This window comes from Pongo abelii, chromosome 19, assembly GCF_028885655.2.
Source record: "Pongo abelii isolate AG06213 chromosome 19, NHGRI_mPonAbe1-v2.0_pri, whole genome shotgun sequence".
Lineage (NCBI taxonomy): Eukaryota > Metazoa > Chordata > Mammalia > Primates > Hominidae > Pongo > Pongo abelii.
The window spans coordinates 60,119,603-60,141,337 of record NC_072004.2 but is presented as its reverse complement, the minus strand read 5'-3'; the positions used below and the strand labels follow the sequence as shown (position 1 = coordinate 60,141,337).

At 42.0% G+C, this 21,735-nt stretch overlaps 1 protein-coding gene across 6 annotated transcripts in view; it reads left to right on the top strand.

Moving 5' to 3' along the window:
• The first annotated feature begins 218 nt into the window (after window positions 1-218).
• PCTP (phosphatidylcholine transfer protein) overlaps window positions 219-21,735 on the top strand; it is an 87,062-nt gene continuing 65,545 nt past the window's right edge. For 5 of the 6 annotated variants that reach the window (XM_054546235.2, XM_009251592.4, XM_009251590.4 and 2 more), the window contains exons 1-3: window positions 219-1,402; window positions 16,432-16,549; window positions 20,195-20,274. In XM_054546235.2, coding sequence (XP_054402210.1) covers window positions 1,262-1,402; window positions 16,432-16,549; window positions 20,195-20,274 — 339 coding nt within the window. In that variant the 5' untranslated portion in view covers window positions 219-1,261. 6 annotated transcript variants of the gene reach the window in all.

Below are 21,735 nucleotides of genomic sequence, written 5' to 3'. Positions count from 1 at the left end.
CTTTTGTGCTTTTAGTGTAGGAAAATTTCACATCCCTCTTTCCACACCTATAAAACAAAACAGAACCAGGACTGACTTGAGGAAAGCAATTGTTTATCTCTGCTGTGTCTAACTAAGCAAGCTGCCAAATGTGATCATTTGCCTGATTGGAAATTCGCATAAATGAAGACTTTGCCATCAACTTTCTTTCAAGTAAGGAAAGAAAAGCATTTCAATATAGTAATGCAAAACAAGTAGAAATTTTTATTGAACATTTACTTGGACGGGCACTGTGCAAAATTATTCCTTGTCCAACCACCTCCTCAGCTGTAACTGGTAGCACAATTCTTGACCCATTTTACAAATTAGGAAACATGAGTTTCCAGAGTATTGGCACTCATGTGGCTGTTACATCGTTTTGATGTTTAAACGACCTACTTTATTCAAAGTCAGGTAGTACAGTCTGCTGGTGGGAAATACAGTATTACCCAAGGGACTTCAAAGGAACAAGAAGATGTTTGAGTTGCACAGTGAGCTACATTATGCAAGTTGCAGAAATCCTAGGTGGATAGTATGACACCTTTCAGATCAGTTTCTACCCTCAAGGGTGGCAACAACCTTGTAGATCCATTATGGATTAGGTTTCTAAACTGTTTTGGTGTCATGAACCCCTAGAGTCTTCTGGGGAATCCAATGGACCTCGTCTCAGAATAATGTTTTAAAATGTATAGCAGAAAGAAGAGAAATTATATTGAAATACACTTCTGGCATTTGACCCCTTAGGATTTTTCCAGCATTTCTACTCTGCCCACCTCCCCTCTCACGTCTACCAAAGAGGCTTTCTCTACTTTATTCAGAAAGGTAAATGAGAGACACTCAAACAGGTCTGTAGGTTATGGGGGTAGCAGGGAGTATGGGATGGGCTACTGAGGAGCTGTTTTTGAGGTGACATCACTGTCTCCCTTCCTTTTCCTTTTCCTTTCCCTCTGGAAGCCTCCTCACTTCTCTAGCTCTTCCTTCCTTCCCCACATCAAGTCCAATTTTTCTCCTTTTACTTCCTGTCTATCCTCCTCACTCCTTGCTCAGCCCCACCCGCTTTTCTAGGCCCGCCCCTCTAGAGCCCCACCCTCAGGCCGCTCCTCCAATCTAGGCCCCGCCTCCTCCTCAGTTTCCTGCCAATGACGCTGGGGCAGTCGGAGCAGCCGGGACACCCCGCCCCGAGGCCCACACCAAGGGTGTCCGCGGCCTGCTCTCCAGGCGGAGGAGCCCGGAGTGCGGAAGGATGGAGCTGGCCGCGGGAGGCTTCTCGGAGGAGCAGTTCTGGGAGGCCTGCGCCGAGCTTCAGCAGCCCGCTCTGGCCGGGGCCGACTGGCAGCTCCTAGTGGAGACCTCGGGCATCAGCATCTACCGGCTGCTGGACAAGGTAGCGGCCAACCCGCTGGAGGACCGCGGGGCCTAGAATGCGCCGGGGTCGACCTCCCCGCCGGGAGTGCGGGGCGGCAGTCACGGAAGGGACAGGGGCGGGTCTTCTCCGGCTCAGGAAGGAGCTCCGCCCGGACCCTGTCTCAAGCTCTGGAGCTAGCGCAGGGGCGGTGCCTCCAAGTGACTGCCGTGCAGATCCAGGGGAGCTGGAAGGTCATAGGAGTTCAGCCTCAGATCAGGCCCGACGGGGCATGTAGTTAGAAGTTAATGACAGTTGAAACGTGGGTCAGCTGGTTCCTAGGCCCGTGCACACGTCTGCAAGGGACGTTGATCCTCACTCTCCAATGCGTGCCAGTGGCATATGGGGGGCTGGGGTGGGGGAGGGGCGGTATCTTAGGGCTTGGATATAGGAGGAAAAGAAACAGAACTTTTCAAGGACTGGATGTGCAGGGTAGTGAGTGTCGGGGGTTGCCGAGAAGGGCCCTACTATTTTAGTGACTCGTTTCTTTTGGTTGTTGCGCCTTCCTTCCAAGTTGCTCTTAATAAGTTGAGTCCCAAGCTTCAGGCAGAAGGAGTAAAGATGTAGGAGGAATGGGATTGGTTGTTGAAGTCTTTGGAACCAGGTAGCCATCCAGGTGGAAGGCATTGCCCCTGAGGCCTGTCCTCCAAGGCTTTCATCAGTTGCTTTGTGTAATAGTCGCAGCATGGCAAGTAGGTTAAAAGTCGCCTGCAGGTAATGTGGGTGAAACTGAAGTTTCCTAATACAGGACCAGGGTATTATAGTGTTAGAGTTCGGAGGATACCTCATGCTCACCTGGTTAAACCCCAAGTTTCATAGGTGAAAGCAACAGGCCTCAAGGGTGAAGTCACTCCTGAAATGGCCCAGATAAGTGAATAGCAGAGGTGGGATTGGAGGGTTCATGATCTTGTGAATGTCAAACATGTGGTTGCCTTTTTAGGCAATTGCATTTTTGTTTACATCAAATATAGTATTTTTATATTTTAAAACAGAAAACAAACGTTTGCAATATTTAGAAGTTGCTCACCTGTTAAACAGGAATGAAAACTCTGCCTGCCTCATTGCAGGGTTGTTAGGGAGTTCAAATCCAATCTGTCAGATATGTGTAAAAATTTGATAGCTGTAAATAACTCTACAATGCACAGAATAGTGACCCCATACCTCTCCCGGGGAAGAATTATCCAGTCCCAAATTGTAATATTGCCAAGGTCAAGAAACTGTACTCTAAATAAATGGAGAATATAGGTATTATGAAGAAATTTCCTGTCTAAATACATGTATATTTGCTTTGGATGCAGTCCGTCCCTCTCCAGTTAGTGGGACTGTGAAACATGCTACTTTGAATACTTACAAATTAGTAGGGCTGGCCTTTTCATAATCCAGAACACAGCAGATACTGCAAGTGGCTAAGCTGCCATATTTACTTTTTTTCTGTATACAGATGTTATATCTTGATGGATTACTCACTCGACAAACTCTGAATGCTTGCTGTGTACTAGGACCATTGGGTTTAACAATATGATCAAGAAGCTCACGGTCTAGAACAGGCAGAATTAATTTCTTAGGGTAACTTTAAAAGGTACCTTAGTTTGAAAATTGATACATTTTCAGACAAAGTCTTTCTTTTAATTTTTATTTTTTAGAGCTGAGGCCTTGCTATGTTGCCCAGGTTGGTCTTGAACTCCTGGGCTCAAGCAATCCTCCTGCCTCAGCCCTCAGCCTCCCGAAGTGCTGGGATTACAGGGATGAGCCATCACACCCAGCCAAGCAAAATTCTTTTATCTTCTCTGCTATTCCATTTTTCTTACCAGCCACATCAAGGCTTTGGCCAAGTTTTGTTGATTCAACTGCTCAGACGTATCTAGCATCTGGCTTATTTCCTCCCATTTTCTTTCCCTTATCTTTGCCACTTTGGGTACTCAGCACCTCTCACTTAGAATTGCAGTGACCTCTTAACTAGTTTCTGGCCTACCACCTCTCTGCTCCTGTCTATCCTACACCTTCCACTGCAATCAAACATCTGAGAAGCAGTGACCTTATCACTACCTTTTCAGCAGCCTATTGATTGCAGAAATAATAATCATCACTGTAATAGCTAACATTTATTGCATGATTTCTTATAATTCAGGTGCTAAGTGTTTTGGAAGTATTGATTTACTCAATCCTTGCATCAACCCTACGATAAGGTACTATGATGATCACCTTTTTACCTATATATAAATGAATGCATAGAAAGGTTAAGTTGGTTGCTCAAGATTCCAGCTAGGATCCAAACCCAGCTGTCTGCCTCCAGTCCTGTGCCTTCAACATGCTCCTGCATTGCCTCTCCAAACAGAAGGCAAATGCTGCCTGGTGGGTACACTGAACTAATTTGGTCTCAACTCACATTTCCATCATTCTCTCCCATTACTTGTCCATAGACCTGACATCTTCTCCTCTAGCCAGCCCAGGCCACTGTGCCATCTTCCCTGTATACAGACGAGGCAGTTGAGGTCCAGGGAAAGTCAGTGGCATATACAAAGTACATGGCTAAGAAGTGGTGAATAAAACTGGGATTTAGATCCAAGTCCATCTGCCCATGAAGCCCCTACTCTTTCCCCAAGCCACACACGCTCTTTTTCTAATAAAGCTTCCCGCATGTGGGATGGACCATTTTAGGAGGGTGAGTCCTCATTATTGGAAGTACAGTACTGTGTTGGAGAAAAGACTCAAACTGTGTTTTTTGCATTATCTCAACATCACCAACAACACAGAAGCACAGAAGGCTCCTGTGACCAAATGTCTGAGGATTTCTCCCCAAACACCAAGTAAGCAGTCAGTTTTGCAGTGGACATCAGCTAGGTGTCCTCCTGTTCAGTGTTGACACTACCTACCTGGAAATAGTGTCAGATCCCATAGGTTGAGGTCCCAGTCCCACAAGATTAACCCCCTCTTCCCTGCCACTTGTAATGCCAGTTGAAAGCCCCAGGTTGTTTTACCTGTGCTTCTGATCTGTAAATAGGGGATCCCAAGACCCCCTCCTTGGATTCAATTAATTTACTAGAGAGGCTGACAGAACTCAGGGAAACACTTGCTTACATTTACTGGTTTATTATAAAGGATATTACAAAGGATACAGTTGCATAAGACGAGGTATGGAGGAAGGGTCTTGGAACTTCCATGCCCTCCTTGGATGCGTCACCCTCCAGGAACCTCTATGAGTTCAGCTATCCAGAAACTCTCTGAACCCTGTCCTCTTGGGTCCTTTATGGAAACTTCATTGGCTAGGCATGATTGAAGCATGGACAACAGTGTTGAAATGTGACTGGACAGAAAGGGTCTGAGCTCATATTAATAGACTGATTGGGGAAACCCAAGAAGGCCTGTCCAGATTCTTCTGGCCTCTCCATGCAACATTCCTTCTTCCAGGGTATGGGGCAGGACCCTCCCTGGAATGAAGGTCTTGCAACTCTTGGCTCAACTCCTGAGGCCTAAAGTGCACCAACATACAAAAGACTGTAATGAGAGCTATGAGAGATATGAACCAGGAGCAGTGGATAGAAACCTATATGTGTGTGTGTGTGTGTGTGTGTGTGTATTGGATGTACCGTACTGGAGTATGTATGTGGGTGTGTGTGTATACTCTATGTCCAATACACACACGTCCCCACACATATGTATACACACATATGTAAATTATATATTTATATACACACATATACATATGTATGTATATGTATATATTTTATATATATAGCTCATAATATCACAAGTACTGTATTCAGAAAGGAGACCAGAGACCATTTGTTTATGTACTTCATTCAGCCTTTATTGAGGATCTGCAATGGGTCAGATTTCCATCTATGGAAATGGATCTAAGATAGAGTTGCTCCCCTGAAGATTCTAGTGGCTTAGTTATGAAGTTATGGGCGTCAGTTGGACTGATGGTCCTTTAAGGACCCGATTGTGCATAGCATGCTTGCCACTGTGTGGTACAAGCTGGTTGTGATGACCCTTTGCTTTGCTTCCCACACTTAGCATAGAGGTGGCCAACCTAAGGCCAAAGCTATGTGGCTTCTTGGGGCTCTTGAACAGGATTTGAAACAAGGATCGGGAAAAAGAAAATTGTGACCATGATTTAAATGACGCTGTAACAAAGTTACTGTTATGTGTTTTTAAAAGACTGAAACAAGAGTAGAGGCTCTTGAAAGAGATTTCAACATAGCAAATTTTATTTTAAAAGAAAAATAATAGAATTGTGTCCTTTTTTTTAGTAGACACAAATGATTCTGAATCCTGTCCTTGGACAAGTGGGCAATTTTGATGTACAACTTTTGATAATTTTTTTTGTTTTCTATCTTTCTCTTAAATCACAAAATTCTGGACTGGAAAGTTTCTTCCAAGCCATGCTGTCCAACAGCATCATCTTTTTCCTCTACTTCTTCTTTCTTTGCCTACTCTATTTCCTTCCTCTCTTATTTCTTCTCCATGTTGTAATGATAATAACTTTATTTGATGCTGCAAATTTTAAACGCTGTCATATAAGTTTTCATTTATCCTTCTAAACAGATGTGGAAGATAGGCAAGAACGGGCTTACTTTACAAATAGAAATAAGATCCAGAGTTGTTGAGTGAGCCACATAAGACCTCATAACTAATAACTAACATGAATAGTCTACTATGAAAAACTCAGTACCAAATACACAACTTGCTTCCAGGCAAGAACTACATTCTGTTGCCGGAGGCTAAAGCAAAACTAGACCAGGGCTGCCATGGGTATTGTGGGAAAAGCATGGATTTTGGAGTCAGATAGTCCTGTGTAAGAGTCTCAGCTCTCTTCCTCTATCATTCATTTATGCTTTTGGGACATATTCATCAACTGCTTCCCATGTGCTACTGTCTTCACAGACCCTGGGGATAAGTGGTGAAGAAGGAACATGGTGCTGCTGCTTCAATGAATGAGCTTCTTGAACATGGATCATATTCATTGATGAGAATAAGCCCATAGTATATGATGAAATGTCCAGTGGAAAATCCTATGAAGTGCTTTAAAGAAAATGCTATAAAGAAAATAAAGTGAGAGAAAGGGATAGAGAGATGGCATGGCAGGGTAGCCAGGGGTGATGTGATGTGTTTCAGATAAGGGAGTCCAGAAAGGCCCTCTGTGGAGGTAACATTTGGCCGATTTGAATAATGCACGTATCTGGAGGAGAAATGAATCTGAGAGTGTTTCTCAAAGTTCAAGCACATTGGAATCACTCAAGAGAGCTTTACAAACAATACCAAGCCCTACCTTAGGGATTCAGGTTTAACTGGTCTAGGGTGGGGCTTGGGTGGTCCTTTTGATAGGCTCCTCCTTCACATAGGGGTTATTTTGTCCTCTCCATTTTTGTGTATGTTTGAAATCTTTCATAATAAAACTGTTTTATACACGTGTGTGTGTGTGTGTTACGAATGTGTATATATATATGTATATATATGTGTATGTATATATATAGAGGCTTCTCAGGAGATTCATATGAGCATGCTGGCTTTTAAGCCACTGAGATAGAGGGAACACTGGGTTCTAGTCCCTCAGCCAGGCTGAGCTTTCCTCGTTTTCCAGGAGGAGCCAGGAGGCCCACAGGACTGGATTGGATATGAGATTGAAGAGTGGCCAAGGGCCAAGCCCCACTTACTGGCCAGATGATATTGATCAGTTACTTTTTCATTTTGAAATCTCAGTTTCCTCATTTGCAAAACCTGGATAACACTTACCTTTCAGGGTTGTTGAGAGGATTGAACAAATGATAACATGGCAGAATGGTTCTCAAACTTGAGTGTGTATTAGAATCTCAAACTTGAGCATGCATTGAGTGTGCACTTGGATATATATGTATGTACACACACAAAAGCATGCATTGAGTGTGCATTAGAATATATATACACATGTGTATATACACACACACACAAGCATGTGTGTGTATATACACATGTGTATATATATTCTAATGCACATTCAATGCACGCTCAAGTTTGAGATTCTAATACACTCTGAAGTTTGAGAACCATTCTGCCATGTATCATTTCATTCAATCGTCTCAACAACTCTGAAAGGTAAGTAGTATCCTGGTTTTGCAAATGAGGAAACTGAGATACACACACACACACACATATGTATATATATATGTGGAAAATACTATACGTGTATATATATACACACACATACAGTATATATGAATATATACACACGTATATATATGTGTGTGTGTATATATATTCTAATCACATCAATGAATGTGATCCACGTTCTCATCAATGAATATGTTTTATGTTCATATATGTATGTGTATAGATAGATAGATACTCTTCTTTTTTTATGCATTATATTTCTAACCAGCTGCTGAGTGATGCTGAGGCTACTGGTCCAGGAACCACACTTCGAGAACCACTGGTGGATGGGGAGCGTCTAGCATGGTGCTGAGGCAGTTCTGACATTGAGAGCTAAAGTCAGAGGCAGGAGAATACCCTAGAAATGAGATGCAATGGAAATTGAAAGGTGAAAGTGAGACCAAAAAATGTCTTAAGACAAAAGCAACATCCATTTTAGGGCTCCCTCTCCGTGATGTTTAAGTTAGTGGCCAGTTGGGAGTAAACGTGGTCCCCTGAGCAGTGCTGAGAAGTTCCCCTGAGAGAAGGGCCATGGGTCACTTAGAAAAGCTCTTCCAGTGATCTGCAAGTCAGGCCTTGCAGGAGCTTTGGGCTTCGTTACCATGCCATTAACCACTGCCCATAGAGTGTGAAACCAGTGCACAGAGGCTCACAGCTTCAATTTAGACAAAATAAATGTTGGACTGAAAAGCTCTGGCTGATGGCTTGACTTATTACGTTTTTAAATCTAAATGTCTGGCACTGTGAGAAGGGACAGCCTAAATTGTGTTTTTGTCCTTGAATAGGGCTTCTAATCAAAGAGTTTGGTGAGGAGCAGACAGTACTTTCCCAGGGACTGTTCTTTCCTGTGCTCTTGACCTACTAAAATTCTCAAAGGCCAGCATGACTGGAAAAACTGCATTTGGGCAGGCTGGGCTGAGAGAAAGTTTGACCTTTAGAGAGAAACACAGATCCAACTCGCAGGAGAACAGATTTCACTCTATAGATGTGAAATCCCTACTCCTATTTCCCCAGGTGGGATAATAATCCGATTAGCATCATGAGCCCCTTTACTTCAGGATTGTAAAACTGTTCTGCTCCTTTCTCTCATCCTTCTGATTACCAGCGTGATTGATAGAATCATTCTTGAGCACTGGTCACTTATGGAGCTGAAATGTACTTGTGGGCAGAGCCACCATGTCTCCAGGACACCCATCTGTGGCATTCTACTTCCCACCATAGACCAAGGCCAGCTCCTTCTTTTCTGTCTCCCTTGAGTGTGCAACTGGGTAGATAAGTTAGAGCCTCAGTTTTTCCCTCTCCTCGCTTCTCTCTTAGGATAAGCCTGTGGGTATGAGGCCATGCGAGAATGCTGGTCTCAAGGTTCAGATTTGGTGGAAGGAGGGGAGAGGAAGGAGTAAGATGGCTCCCTTCTGTCTCCAGGTATAAGCCAAGCTTTATGCTCTCACTCTGTCTTTCACCAGATTGCTTTATGGCGATTACAGGAGGTGGCTGTTAATAAAACAAAACACTGATATTTCATTCAGCCTTGGGAATCCCTTGAGAAGAGAGGTGACTTGTAGGGAAGGGTATAGGCATTCTGAATGCTTGGACATAATACCATACCAACATCTGGAGTGAACCAGCAGGTGAATCGGGGGCAATGCTGAATGGAGGTTCTTGTCTCTATAAATGTGCCTTTTCTGGACATTTTGCAGAACATCTTTAAGCCTCAGTTTTCCTGTCTGAAAAGTGGGTTTACTGATGGTCCGTACCTCGTATCATGATTTGGATTAAGTGGGATTATCCATGTAAAAGCACTTGGATCAGTGCCTGCTTTTCAGTTAATACTCAGTAAATATCAGCTATCAGTATGGTTTTACCCAGCTGTGTGCAACCCTGAAGGATTAGACCTATCACATTTTCTTAGAGAGGTCTTAAATATTAAATCAGATTTAGTCAACTGTCTGTCTTTGTAGAGTCTTGGCACATACTTCCAGCAGCAGCTGCAGCTTTGACTTCTGCCATTAGAACTGCTTTACTTTGATGAAAAATGCTTATTTTTCCATACCATCTGAATCTATTACTTGCCCCAAAGTGGATGGACTTGGACAGCTTTTAGATAAATAGATTGGGGGGATTTCCTGTCCCTCTGAGGAATGGAAATGAGCTCTTCTGTGAGAGGCAAAGAGAACTCAATGCACACTCATGAGTGCATTCACAGGATTTGAGAATATGTGATTTATCAAGACCGCCTTGTAGTTAGTGGTGTAAATTCAGATAAACACCATAAATTGGAGGGAATGAGTGGTGCCTTTCTCCAGGCCTGGTTGGGTGACAGGACATCTACAGGAGATTACTCCTGTGTGGGGATTGCAAGTGTCATTTGCAAACATTATGACATTTAGACACATCTCATATGTAAATGCATAGCATCTCTTTCAGAGTTTATTCTGCTTGGGACAAATAAGTGTACTGTTGACAATAATATTTCTCAGAATACTTTAACCTTATAAATATAATTGAAAACAAATTGCACAGCTTTTTTTTTTCATGCATTTGAATCACCATTGCTAAGAAATATACCAGTTTAATGTTTCGACAAGTTAGCCAGCCTAATAGCATCTCAAAAATTAGTGACAACAGTAACAGATTTCCTTGCCATGCATTCCCCTGTCTCCAGCCTCCATTTCTTCACTTATAAAGTGTAGTTAACGATGCTTACATCACAGGATTATTGCAAGTATTCATGATTAAGCCCAGCCTGGCTTAGAGCAGGTTCACTGTAGATGTTGGTTTTCCTGAAAATGGACATTACAGTTCTGAATCCCAGTTCTTTAATCTGGAAAAAGGAGATTATCATACCTACCTTATTAATGAAATAGTAACCTACCTTATTAGTGGGAAAGATATCTAATATTTACTAAGTACTTATTATGTGCACCACATAATAGAACTTTAGATGGATTATCTAGTTTAATCCTCATAATCATTCCATGAAGTAGAAACTTATTAGACCCATTTTGCACGTTAGTAGTGGAAGAGTTTAGATTCTACCCAGACGGTGAATCTGAGCCCATGCTATAACCACCACACTGTCTTTTCTGACTAGCTTTTCTGGTTTATGAGACAGCACTTTGGAATAGTATATGGAAAAACTTGGCACAGTACCTCATCTGTTGAAAGTGATAATATTCATCCTTTCTCTATACCTGCCTTTCTCCTGGTTCTTTTCTGAACCCTTCAGAAGCAGCATCTAAAAAAATACTTCTTCTGGCCCTTTGGAGGCCTGTTGGGCAAACACACCAGGCTTAGGGACTTGGGATCATCTCAGTGGGAGGTCTATTCTGGGTGGCCTGGAGCAGGAGTACTGGCTTAGGGAAGGAATGGTTTCCCATCCAGGCTTTGCCACCAACAGCGTCATCAGCTGACTCTTGGCAAGTCACTCACATTACACAGCTGAGCTAAGACCCCTTGCTGCTCTAAGATCCTATGTGATGGGTCTTCTTTATCTTTATCATTAGTTTGTGGTCTGGAACAATGATTTGGGGATGACATGCAGAGAAAATACAGCTAAATAAGGAGACATTGTAGGGAATAGAAGGGACCAGTGTGCAAAGACACACCATTTCTTTCTGTCTGTCCTGTTACTAGCTATAGGACTTAGGCAAGTAAGTTGGCCTCTCTAAGCATCATTTCCTTCTGTAAAGGTAGAGATAACACCAACTTCCGTATCTACATCACAGGGCTATCTTAGCTGTTACATGAGAGAATGAATATAAAGCTTTGGAAAATGGACCATGCTTAGAAAAACAATGACTAGTATTATTGAAAGAATTTGTAGCAGGTCAAAGGGATTAGAAAACACCTTCAAATACAAAATACATGACTTTTGCTGTATTGCTAATAAATCATCATGGGAAACAGAATCCAATCTGCAGTCAAGTAGAAGCCTCTGCTTGATTTCTTCTTGGGATCAAGATGTAGTGAATACCAGCGGGTATTCACTATATGTACTATAGCAGGTATATATAAAAACATATATACCTACTGGCATTATATATAAAAATATATATACCTACTGGCAATATATATACACATATATATCTGCTGGTACTATATATAAAATATATAATATATAAATATATGTAATATATATTCTATATATAACATTTATATAGAATAATATTTATATATATTTATATATATTTTTTCTGAGTTAGTTATTCAAAGGAGACAGTACTTTTTATAACATGGCATGTAGGGTCTTGTATGCATTTGTGCAAAACTAAATGTTGTACCTCAATGTAATATCCATTAAAGTGTCCATTATCTCTTCCTTGACAGTGCATTTTAGCAACATTTATGTACTTCTGTACTGTTTTAATGAATTTATGTATAATTATATTTCTTGTAAATATTCATAAGTCTTACCAGCACTATTCTGTCAGCCTACTTTTTTACCTTGATGTCAGATTTTTAAAAATAAATCTGGATTTGGTAAGGAGAGACTTGTATTCAAATGGATTATTTCAAGGAGTTAGGGAAAGAAGTATTACAGTAGGAAAAGTGCTTTGCCGATAAGCTCTGCAGGCATCTTGGGAGTTGCAGAGCTGTTCTTTTATAAAGAGGAGCAAAGAACATTAGAAAGAACCATATGCGGGGATGTGGGATGAAAGGATGGTGTGATCGGATAGCAGATCAGAGAATACTTTGCCCTAAGCCCAGCCTGTTTTCAGGAGGGACTGTATGCTGGCTGAGGTTTAGGATGGGCCAAAGTTCAGGGCCCTGGAGGAAGGAGAAAAGTTCAACCAGTTGGGTTAACAAGCATTTTGTTCTGGTTGATCAGTGGGGGTGGGCAGCTCAGCTAATCATTTACAAGACAAAGAAAGGGAAATCTGGAGGGTCTGTGTCTGGCCTTGTCATAGGTAAACGGGGGCATCCGTGAGTCTTAATCTAAGTCATATGGGGAAGGGTAGTGGATCTTCGCAGTAAACTTAATGAAACAAAAGGTGGGGGATTTCTTAACCTTCACTGTAATCTAGGATGACAGGGTTCAAATAAAATTCAGCATTGTTGATAAGGACCACTATGTCAATTAGGATTGTTTTTAGCTACAAGTAATAGAAAATTGGACAATCAATGACAAACAGAGGCATGTTTATCTCACCTAATAAATAGGTCAGAGTTTTACCTATTGGTAGAGTTTGCTGTCATTGATTTAGCATTCAGTGATGCCAGCAACTCTCTGAGTCTTTCACTCTATTTCTCATGTTGATTGCCTCTTGGTCATAGGATAGTTGCAGCAGTTCAACCATCATGTCCACATTTAAAACAGGGAGAGGTCACATGGCTACCTCTCCCTGCAGAGGAGACCCGGGAAGTTATTGGCTGTTTACATTGCCACGGGGGTTCTCTTAATAAGGAGAAGGAGTGTTTACCGCATCAAATCTTATATTTCTTCTGGCAGTTGTATTCTGTACATGATATTGGCTAATTCTCTACTACCAACATAACTCTTTTACTGTTTGAATTGTAGGAAACTAAATATCTTACAACTGGAGCATTAGAAAAGTATCCATTATATTTTAGTCTAGATAAGGAAATTGAACCACTGTTAGAGGTGGTTTTCTGGAGGAGCTTCAGGAAAAGCCAAGAATCTCTTGAGTAAACTTCTTTGGAGTCATTTATTCAAATGTTAGTAAGCTTGGAAAAATAAAGCCAATATTGCAAATGATTTATATCTCTGATTTTAAAGAGATCTTACACATCAGATCTTATTATAGTTGCAATGAAAGCTTTGCCAAATATGTTTTGCTTTTTCATATCAAATTGTTTATATAAACAATGGTGCCCAGTGCTGGTGAGATGCTCCTTTGGAACTGGTGAGAGGAACTGGTGAGAGTACACACTTGGTGCACGCGTTCTGCAAGGTTTGTAAAAAATATAAAGAGCCTTAAACTGTTAATCTACTTATCCTAAAATTTATCTCTAAGAAAGCATTTGTAGTTAAAAAAAAAAAACATAGAATTATGGACCAAGTATTCTACACGAACATGAATATTCTGGAAATTTTTTTTCATAAAAATATTTGGAAACAAATATTTTTTGGAGAATAATTGAGTTAGGTATGGAGTCTTCATAGCCTCAGTATAATATTTAGTTAAAAATAAGAATACAAACTATTTATACCATGTGATTCCCATTTGATAATGTACAGATGTATTTATTTACTTAAAGGAAATATGTCAAATATTAACAGTAGATATTTTTGGATTATGGGGTTACATGTCACTTTTTAAAAATTCTTTTTGTCATTTTTATAATCTTTTTAATTATAAAAAACTTTATGTTTTAAAATATGAAGTAAAAATGAGTGTGGTTGCTGAGATCCTTTTTAAAAAGAAATAATGGGTGAGAAAATCCTTTGATTCAAGAATGTGGACCAGGCTGTTCAGCACTTGGACATTGTATTGATGAAGTAGGAAAGGTGTTGCCGTGTTATTGAGCATTTGGTTCCTCTGGAGCTCTGGCATTGCTCAGTTCTGCCTCGAAGGGAATGTTTAAAGGAAGTTGTCACAATAGTTCATTCTTCTGTATTCACGCAAATCATGGTTGTTCTTTTTTCTCTTCCTGGAGAACTTTCTGTTCTCGTTTTCTGTGCCATATAACAGGATGGAAGTCACTATGGGTTGTAACTACATTCAGGAGAAGAAGGGAACCAGCGCAAGGGAACAGTGTGTTTTATGCAGATATCCAATGCTAACTTATTTAAAGGTTGGGGAGGTCATTATCTTAACACATAAGAATTCTTTTTGCTTAGAATGTGTGGAAAACAAGGCCTCAGTATTCTTGAATAATCGCTATTTGTCTCCCTTCCAAAGCCTACTGATGAAAACAAGTGTGTATGAGTGTAAATGTGTGGGTACGTATAAATCCTTACTAAGTTGTCTTGTGTGTGTGAGGGGAGGGGGCAAGAGAGAGAAGATGTTTATCTTCCTGACATCTCTCATCAGACCCTGAGGTCTGCCCTTCTACTGGGGCATCCATGGCATGGCACATAAGGGGTTCAGATAGACTAGTTTGATATTTGGTGGTTGGAAATTCTTGGTATAAAATCACATGCTTTTAGAGCTGGAAGATTCTTATAGATTCAATTTCAGTTTTACATTCATTTTTTGCCAGGTACTTTCACATACATCTGAGATTCCTAAACCGGGATGTATCCCTAGGTTATACCACCCAAGCCAGAAGACCCTTAAAGCTTCTCTAGAAGCTTTAGATCTCTAGAAAGATTCAGCATGTTTATTCCTTGACTTCCCCTCAGTCCATGGCACAGTGTTTACGGAGAGGGCTTCATTCATGAATGATTAACCAGTAACACGGCCTTAGCGCATGGACGCAAGAGTTCATCCAAAAGTTCATGTTTGTTCATTTGTTTCTTTGCCTTTGTGTTGAAATTAATCTAATAGCCATTGCTTTAATTTTAATAATAGAGCCTTTAGGCAAAGCTGAGGGTCAGGAATTGTAAGTTGCCACCGTACAGAGAGTGAAATGTGTGATGCGGCAACTCTAGGCCAGGACCCTCATGGACAAGCATATGGCTTACCAAGGAAACAAGGGAACTCTCTTGTACTTTGGAATCTAGAAAGGCCTTTTTCCAAATAAAAGGAACTTATATGATTTGAAGCAAATTTCTTTTGTTTTTCATTTTCAGTCTTTTATACAGAATCAAAAAGAAGCAGTTGTTGAAAAATTCTGTCTTGGAATTGATAAAACAATGTGTTGGGTTTCACTAAGCCACATGGCTATTTAAAATATAACCTCTCTCGAGAACTGTAGCTGCCTATGTGACACCCTTACTTGGATGCTTAATAAACATCTTAAACTCAACTTATTCAAAAGAGAACTCTTAATTACCCCAAAAGCCCACCAATCACCTCTTCTCCAAGTTTTTTTTCTGTCTTAGAAGATGGCAATCCCATCTGCCCAACTTGGGTTATGAAAGTTATCCTTGATTCTTTGCTTTCCCTTTCTCCAGGATCTATCAGGAATTCCTTTTTACTTTACCTCCAAAATATATCCTTAAATCACTGACTCCTCACCATCACTGTTGTTACTTCCCTGTTCAAATCACCATCATCTCTTATCTGAACTATTGCACTGGTCTTCTCACCCATCTCCTTGTTCTCTTATGATCTATTTTCTACCAAGTAGCAAGAATCACCTTTAAAAAATTAATTTGATTGGGTCATTCTTAAACTGAATTATGAATCAGATCTGGTCATCCCTCTGTTTAAAGCCATCCATTAGTTTTCCATAGCAATGAGAATAAAATCTTTACCTCTTACCCTGGTTTACAAAGTCCTTGGGGTCCAGCCCTGACAACCTCTCTAACCTCAGCTCCTGCCATTCTCTCTTTTATCCAGAGTTCTCCAGACCCCAGGTTCTTTAAAGATGCCAGCCCACCAATCTGAGGACCTTCCTTCTACCAGGAACGGGCTTTTCCTATCTTCCTATGGCTGGCTTCTTCTAACATTTGGAACAAGATGCTCTGAAAAATGTTAACTCTCATAGAGGCCTTTCCTGATCACCTGATTACATAGTTGTCCTCCCCATCCCTGCCCTTGCAAGGTAACATTTATCACACAACTCTTCTTACCCTATTTAAATTACACGGATGGCACTTATAGCTATCTCTAGCACTGCTGCCTACCTGAATTTAAGATCTCTGAGAGCAGGGCCTGCACCTGCTTTTTTACCATTGTGTCACCAAGACCACAGAGGAGGTCAGTGTTTGGGTGGCATGAACCTCATCATCAGCTGCTTTTCATATGATGTGGAATCCAGCTTTCTCTCAACTTGGGAACCAATAGACATTTCTACCTGTTCTGTTTTTATAGAAGACTGGACTTTATGAGTATAAAGTCTTTGGTGTTCTGGAGGACTGCTCACCAACTCTACTGGCAGACATCTATATGGACTCAGACTACAGAAAACAATGGGACCAGTACGTTAAAGGTGAGTGATGCTTGCTTTTCTTTTTTTTTAGACGAGTTTCGCTCTTGTAGCCCAGGGTGAAGTGCAAAGATATGATCTCGGCTCACTGCAATCTCTGCCTCCCGGGTTTAAGCGATTCTCCTGCCTCAGCCTCCTGAGTAGCTGGGACTACAGGCGCCCGCCACCACACTTGGCTAATTTTTGTATCTTTAGTAGAGACAGTGTTTCTCCATGTTGGTCGGGCTGGTCTTGAACTTCTGACCTCAAGTGATCCGCTTGCCTCGGCCTCCCAAAGTGCTGGGATTACAGGCGTGAGCCGCTGCACCCAGTGGTTTTTTTTTTTGATCATTAGAAAGTAGATCTATTCTGACCAGATGCAGTGACTCACGCCTCTAATCCCAGCACGTGGGGAGGCTGAGGCGGGCAGATCACTTGAGGCCAGGAGTTTGAGACCAGCCTGGCCAACATGGTGAAATCCCAACTCTACTAAAAATACAAAACTTAGCTGGGCATGGTGGCGCATGCCTATAGTCCCAGCTACTTAGGAGGCTGAGGCACTAAGAATTGCTTGAACCCAAGAGGCAGAGGTTGCAGTGAGCCAAGACTGTACTTCAGCAGGGGCAACAGAGGGAGACCCTGTCTCAAAAAAAAAAAAAAAAAGTGTAATCTATTTTTATTTATTCTTGCCAGTAGAAAAAAATAAAATTAACTTCTACTACATAGTGCTTCCTATTAAATTTTGGCACAAAAGCATTTTAAATGTGGGACTGAAATGCACTTTTGCTATTGCTAGGACTTGCTCCTTACCTAGTCTTAGATCCTCTCCACAGTTTGCTCTTGGGGCTCCTTTGCTGCCACTTTTAAGTTGTGTGATCCTCCCATGTATCTAGGTTGTCACAAAAGGGGAGGAGGTGCGGTCCAAGTTTCGGTTTGAGAGTTGAATCAAAATCTTCCAAACAGAGAAGAATATATGTATGTGAGGAGGTGAGAGAGGGATAGGATGACTGGTTAAGAGCATCCTAGGCTCAGGGATCAGCATTAGTAAGGTCAGGAAAGCCTGAAGCAATATGTTCAATAGCCGCCAGCAGTTTGGTGTTGTTGGGTTGGTTGGAGTAAGAGAACCTATGCTAGGTCTTTAACTACTGTTAGTACTAGTTCTACTACTACTATAGTTAATACTGCTAGTACTAGTAGAACTAGGTAATAAAACTAGTACTAGTAGTAGTCGAAGAGCTAGGGTAGGTTCTTCTACTACTAGGCGAACTAGGGCAGCTGTTGGGTCCAGATCCTCCAGGGCCTAGCATGGCGACCAGGCTGTTGGTCTTAGATTTTTCCCTGTAAGTGATGTGTTATGAAAGACATCACACATGGACTTCTCCTGCCACTTAGAGCTGGAGTAGCCTCTGCCAACCCAGTCATAGTGGAATGGAACTATGAAACTAGCTAAAGGCACATAAAGCCTTTAGTCAAGACTCTTGGTTGCAAGTAACAGAAAGCCAACTAAAGACAGTGTAAGAAGAGAAAAAGGAGTTTATTAGTTCATGGCATTGAAAAAAGTCCAGGGGTTTCTAACTTTGAGGACAGCTGCAACAGGGAACTTAAATAATTTCATCAGGATTGTTTCTTTCTCCATCTCTAGACTCTGCTTTCTTCTGTGTTGACCTAATTCCTAGGCAGATTCTTATGTCATGGCCAAGATGTCTGCCAGAAGATCCAGGTTTATATTCTAACCATACGAATAACCCCAGAGGAAAGAAAATTCTACTTTTCTAAGGATGGCAGCCAGATGCCAGGATTGGCTCTTGTCAGCTCAGCTTGGAGTTTGTGCTTATTTTCTGTGGACATTCATCACGGTTTTGGGCAACTTAGTGTTCTCAAATACCTTCCTATTTAGGGGGCAGGGGGATGCTTACCTATCCAAGGGAACAGCTGGACACTGTCTGTCCAGGCCTCCCTTGCAGCCAAGATACAGTCATGTGACAGACTCTGCCAGTAAGACCCACATGTGGCTTCAATCTGGAAAAGAGCCATGCGAGGAAGCAGGCAGCATGGAAGATCCATTTTTCAGTGACCAGTGACGGCATCTGACTTTAGGGAAAACAACTGCTGAGCCTCTGATGTTTGCTCCTCAACATCAACAGCTTTCACTCCGGGTTCTGATCCAGTGGAAGCAGCAGTTAGGCTTTGCTGGAACAATCTTGAGGTTGGAAATCTCACTCTGGTCCATCTGAGAGCTTTACTAAATCACTTTTTGCTCTCTGCTTGCTAGAGTGACTAACTACGACTCTGGACAGATCTGCCATCCCTGAATTAGTCACCATGGCCATGTCTTGCTCATTTTCCCAGCCCTGAAATTACTGCAGAGTCAGTCTTGCTGAAACCGTGCAGCTGAGAAGTAGGGGAAGGGTGATGCCCTGAAGGAAAATTGAGATGCTCAAGGGGGGATCAATGCTGAGCATGTAAAAGCAACAGATGTCCACTTCTCCCTTTCTTTTAAGGACTCTCATCAGCCTCCTGTGACCCTAATGGGCTGGCACACTCCTTAATCTACAGTGTGCTTCTAATAGATCTTCTTTCAAAACTTAAATTATCCCTCCTTAGCATCTCCTCCAGGGACTTTGGGCTCCTTCTCTAACTGGAGGTAGAAAGAAGTTTACTGCACAGCACAGTCTGAGGACAGAGGATGTGCATGCCATTAAGTTTCTTTGCTATCTCCCTCCAAGAGTTGGCTGCTATTTGCACATAATAGTAAGATGGAAGGATTATTAGGGAAATTTGGTCACCCTAGCTGTGGCATAGTGCAAAGAAACATGGGAGAGAAGAAAGAAACTTGGGGTAAGCCACAGTTCTGCTGATCTCTAACTATTTAAGAAGGACGTTGCTCATTCTGGAACCTTCATTTCCGACCTATGAATGTGCTACACTGGGTAACTCAGTTCCAGGTTAGCTGTAATGGATCAAGGAATCCTAAAGGGGAATTAAAGGGCTCAGAAGCAAAACTATTGGTACTCTAGTGACATCTGGTGGTTATCCTGAATTTAAAACCTCTGACTATTTTTTTGATGTCTGATTTTGTTTCATTGCGTTCTATCAAGAATATTGATTATGCTATAGAATGGCCAAGATTTGTTGGCTTCTTTTATTTGTGCTGTGTTTTTCTATCCACTAGACTCTGTCCCTGGGCAATAAGCTTTCAGTGGAAATTAATCGGTTTGACTTTTTTCTAGAATTTTATACCTTATGAGTTAGTGGTTTATCATAACCTAAGAGGTCATCTTTTTTTTTTTTTTTTTCTTGAGACGTGGTGTCATTCTGTCACCCAGGCTGGAGTGCAGTGGTGCAATCTTGGCTTGGCTCACTGCAGCCTTGACCTGCTAGGCTTGGATGATCCTCCTACCTCAACCTCCAGAGTAGCTGGGACTACAGACATGCACCACCATACCTGGCTGATTTTTTTGCTTTTTTTTTTTTTTTATAGAGGTGGGATTTCACCATATTGCCCAGGCTGGTCTTGAACTCCTGGACTTGAGCAATCCACTTGCCTTGGCCTCAAAAAGTGCTGGGATTACAGGCATGAGCCACCATGGTTGGCATAGGAGGTCATACCTTTATTAGTTGTAGCTAAAAAGACTTCCAGATGCATTAACTTCTTTTGCTTTCCTTTAGAACTCTATGAACAAGAATGCAACGGAGAGACTGTGGTCTACTGGGAAGTGAAGTACCCTTTTCCCATGTCCAACAGAGATGTATCCTTTCCACAAGGTACTCATTCCCTGGCCCTCTAAGTGTTTGTGTGTTCCTCAGCTGCAGTCTATTGCAGAGAGGTAGAGCTGGTTTCTCAGCAGGCACAGATAACATTGTCTCTGATTCTTGCAGCAGCATTTGCTAAAGATGTTGCTTCTTGTGTGGTGTTTGGAGAGCTCAGAGTGCGATTTCTGGGCCCGACCACATGGAGTGTCTGTAATTATGGTCACTGGAGCGCAGCTTTTACTTTCCTAAGAAGTTTCCTAGGCCTTGAAATTGTCAGGCCACAGAACTGGGGACCTGGAAGGAACTTTTTATAAAAAGTGCTTGTTACAGCTCCCTCAGTCTACAGAGGGAAAAAGGGCTCCCAGAGAGGTGATATGACAGAGGCACATAGGTGGTTAGTGGCAGAGTGGGTGCTGGAACTCAGGCCTCTGCATTTCCAGCTCTCTCCACCTCCCCCATCTCAGTAGACCCCACAGCAATCCCTCCTTGATTGTTGGCTCTGGACACTGACTGTAAGCTTCTTCCCCTCGATGTCCTTGTTTATGAAATGAAGCAGTTGAATGAAATGTAGGGAGGCTTGGCTGGCATTGTAAGGTTTTCAGAAGCCCCCTTAGGACTAAGCTGGGGGGCTAGGATGGAATTTTGGGGGTGGGTAGGATGGAAGTAGGATGATTCCTAAGTAAGATTTTGACTCCTTCACCATCCTCTTCAATCCCAGCAGCGGAGTGTTTTACAGGTTCAATTTCCATATAAGATCCTTTTAGCAAAGGGTCTCGTGGAGTCAAAAAAAAGTTTGGAAGCTGCTGAATTAGATGAACTGCCAACACTTCAAAGGTGTTCTGCCAAATTTTAATCACTATATCAAGGTAATTCTTCCTCTGTGGAGTATCAGATGATATCTATCACATGAGCTGAGAAAGTTGGGGGAGAGAGTGGAACAGTATTTGCTAAAAGGAAAAAGTAAAAGGTGTAGGAGAAAGGAACCCAGCGACAAATCAACATCTCTTTCCTGAAACATTTAAGAACTTTACTCATTAGTACATAAGAGCATGGAGCAATAGACTGTCCAATGTGAGGGTGGGGCAACAGGGTGTGCTGTCAAGACACTGAGGTGGGGCTGAATGTGGTGGCTTATGCCTGTAATCCCAACACTCTGGGATTCCAAAGTGGGCAGATCACTTGATGTCAGAGTTCAAAATCAGCCTGGCCAACATGGAGAAACCCCGTCTCTATTAAAAATACAAAAAAATTTAGCTGGGTGTGGTGGGCGCCTGCAATCCCAGCTACTCCAGAGGCTGAGGTGGGAGGATCACTTGAACCCGGGAGGTGGAGGTTGCAGTGGGCCGAGATCGTGACACTCTACTCCAGTCTGGGTACTGAGACTGTGTCTCAAAAAAAAAAAAAAAAAAAAAAAGACACTGAGGTGGGTGGGGGCTGAGTCGGCTGCCGTGTTATAG